Below are 3,236 nucleotides of genomic sequence, written 5' to 3' on the forward strand. Positions count from 1 at the left end.
GATGTTTTCACCTAAGCAATAATTATAACTAAAACATCATCTTTTGATTCATAAAATCCTGATATCATATATACTTGGTTAAATTTTGAATAAAAGTGAACATTTTATAATGAAAAGGGATTAACAGCCAAATAATTTTTTTTCCATTTAAAGCAAAGAAGGCCTTTCAGAAGTTAGAAAAAAAACTTGAGCCCCATAGAATTCTCTCCTCTTCTCTTCTCTTCTCTTCTCTTCTCTTGTCTTCTCTTCTTTTCTCATTTCTGCACCCAAGGCTATTGGGCCACAATACTCTTTAGCAGTCATCTGGCATTGGACATGTTATATCACCAGAATGTTCAATTTCACATTGCTTCCTTTCAAAGGTATCCTTTTCAAATCTGTTAAACACTGTAAGAGTGTCTACAACAGCATTTCTTTTGTGTATTGGTTTCTCAACCTTCATTTTGCAGTGGTACAGTTTAAATGAAGAAGTTGTACCCATCTCTATATACATGATCTACCTATATTTTATTTGTAAATGTAAAAATAAATTCTTCAGCAAGTAGTTAGAAGATACATACTATTTTCTTCAAACTGTGCTGGGCAGTTGGGTAACTTTAGTGAAACAGAAGAATAAGAGGGACAAAGACCCTGATTCCTCAAAGTGCTTGACCATTTCTAGAAACTGAAAAGGCCAGTGTTATGTTACATACATATTGTGTGGAAAGGAAGAAACTAATTAGATGCCATTTTGTTAAAGTTATTATGCCTGTGGCAAAAAGAGAGTGTTCTAGAGGAGCAACATACACTTACACGTAAGGATGCAATGATTTCACTTCTACAGATGATGAAAGAAATCCTGTTTTGTGAGTATATACATATATACATATATGGTATGTACTATATGCATATATATGTCTCATTATCATGATGGAGAATATTGTTATATGTTGAAAAATGAATTATGACTAAAGATATTCATAAAAACATAGAAAAAATGTTAATGGAAGAAAATAATAAATTTTATATATTTAAAGCAGTTACTGATGTTGATGTGTTTCTATATATATTCTTTCCTATGATTATTTAATTATAAATCTGATCCCCCATTTTATTTATCTACCATTCATCAATTGCTTGAATTTTTACAGCTCACAGACACATGAAAAGCTTCAACACCCCCAGCAACTCCAGCACCATCAACGGTTTCATCCTCCTGGGCTTCCCCTGCTCCAGGGAGGGCCAGCTTCTCCTCTTTGTGCTCTTCTCTGCAATCTACCTCCTCACACTTATGGGTAATGCTTCCATCATCTGTGCTGTGCGCTGGGATCAGAGGCTCCACACACCCATGTACATCCTGCTGGCCAACTTCTCCTTCCTGGAGATCTGGTATGTCACCTCCACAGTCCCCAACATGTTGGCCAACTTCCTTTCTGACACCAAGGTCATCTCTTTCTCTGGGTGCTTTCTACAGTTCTATTTCTTCTTTTCCTTGGGTTCCACAGAATGCTTCTTCCTGGCAGTTATGGCTTTTGATCGTTACCTTGCCATCTGTAGGCCTCTGCACTATTCCACTCTTATGACCAGTCGTCTCTGCAACATCCTTGTAGTCAGCTGCTGGGTACTTGGTTTCCTCTGGTTCCCAGTCCCCATCATCATCATATCCCAGATGTCCTTCTGTGGGTCCAGGATTATTGACCACTTTCTGTGTGACCCAGGTCCTCTGTTAGCCCTCACTTGCAAAAAGGCTCCTGTGATAGAGCTTGTTATCTCTTCTTCAAATGCTCTTCCTCTTGTTTGTCTCTTGCTTTTCATCACTGGGTCTTATGTTTTGATCTTAAAAGCTGTGTTGAAGATCCCTTCAACAGCTGGGAAACGAAAAGCTTTTAACACCTGTGGTTCTCACCTGGCTGTGGTTTCACTATTTTATGGCTCAGTCCTAGTTATGTATGGGAGCCCAACATCTGAGCATGAAGCTGGGATGCAGAAGATTGTGACTCTCTTTTATTCTGTTTTGACCCCTCTCCTTAACCCTGTGATATATAGTCTTAGGAACAAAGATATGAAAAGAGCTCTGCAGAAATTTCTGGGAACATAAAAGACATTAATTAAAAATGCTTTGGATAATTAAATTGTATTTAATTTTTTTAGTATTTTTTCTCATTAAAGACTACTTTATTGGCAGTTCTATGAAAATGAAACTATAAAAATATAAAAGGAAGGATACTGTCTAATCTTTCCTACTCCCTCAGCAAGACAAAAAAAAGCAGAGGTTAAAATTGCATGTTTAAGATTGTTAAGCAACCAATAAGTGTCTTCTACAGTAAATTTTTTTAGCTCAAGGGAGAAACATTTGTCCGTCTATTGGAGGCCTTTGTAGAAGTCCCCACTGAAAGGCTTGGAGTACCCAGGATATCAAATATTTTAAAAACTGGTTTTATACATTGTTGGTGGCACACCCTTATAAATCCTGGCTCTCAGGATGCTGAGAAAAGAGGATCACTATGGGTTCAAGGCCACCCTGCACTACATAGTGAATTCAAGGCCATCCTGAGTTACATAATGGGACCCTGTCTCAAATAAAACAAAACACCAATTTTATTTTGGTAATTTTTCACTTAGTATTGACTAGAATTTAAAACCATTATAAACAAATTTTTGTAATTTCTTTCTTGGTTCTTAATCACTTATTCTCTTGCTTAACATGCCTCAAATTTTTAAACTGAATATTAGACACTGCACTATAAAAGTTGTAAAAACAATGTATATTCTACAATAATAGAAGTTAAATTTTCTTCTATCAAGTAGATAGAGTAGAAGTAGATCATTCTGATTCCAAATAAAGGTTATTTTTACGTATTTTTAAAATGGCCTACTTTGGGTATTTTTTTATTTTAAAAATAAAAGGAGGAAAATATTAACAGACACACAACATTTTACAAAATAGCAAAGGAACAGTACAGACAGTATGGAGTTACAAATAAAGTGATGGGGAATTGACAATGCTTATTGTATTACATATTGATATCTTCAAAGTGGTTTCTCATGAAAACAGATATAGACATGCAATGCTGATCAACCAAGGACTCATTGACAGTTTCTTTCAGCAAAGAAAAACAAGACATCAGAACAGCCATGTTGACTATCCTGCATATACATACGTACACAATTTCTCCTTCTTTCCCTTCTCTTTTCCCACATCCCAGTTGCCCTTTACCTTTGAGTGCTTTCCTATCAATTCACAATGTCTATCATAT

The 3,236-nt window shown here is 35.9% G+C and overlaps 1 protein-coding gene across 1 annotated transcript; it reads left to right on the plus strand.

Moving 5' to 3' along the window:
- Nucleotides 1-1,047: 1,047 nt before the first annotated feature.
- LOC102018228 (olfactory receptor 11G2-like) lies at nt 1,048-2,077 on the plus strand. The gene has a single exon (XM_005412040.2). The coding sequence runs from the start codon at nt 1,142-1,144 to the stop codon at nt 2,075-2,077; it is 936 nt and encodes a 311-aa protein (XP_005412097.1). The 5' UTR covers nt 1,048-1,141.
- The last annotated feature ends 1,159 nt before the right edge of the window (nt 2,078-3,236 follow it).

Source organism: Chinchilla lanigera, unplaced genomic scaffold (genome assembly GCF_000276665.1).
Source record: "Chinchilla lanigera isolate Chin_1 unplaced genomic scaffold, ChiLan1.0 scaffold00149, whole genome shotgun sequence".
In the NCBI taxonomy this organism is placed as follows: Eukaryota; Metazoa; Chordata; class Mammalia; order Rodentia; family Chinchillidae; genus Chinchilla; species Chinchilla lanigera.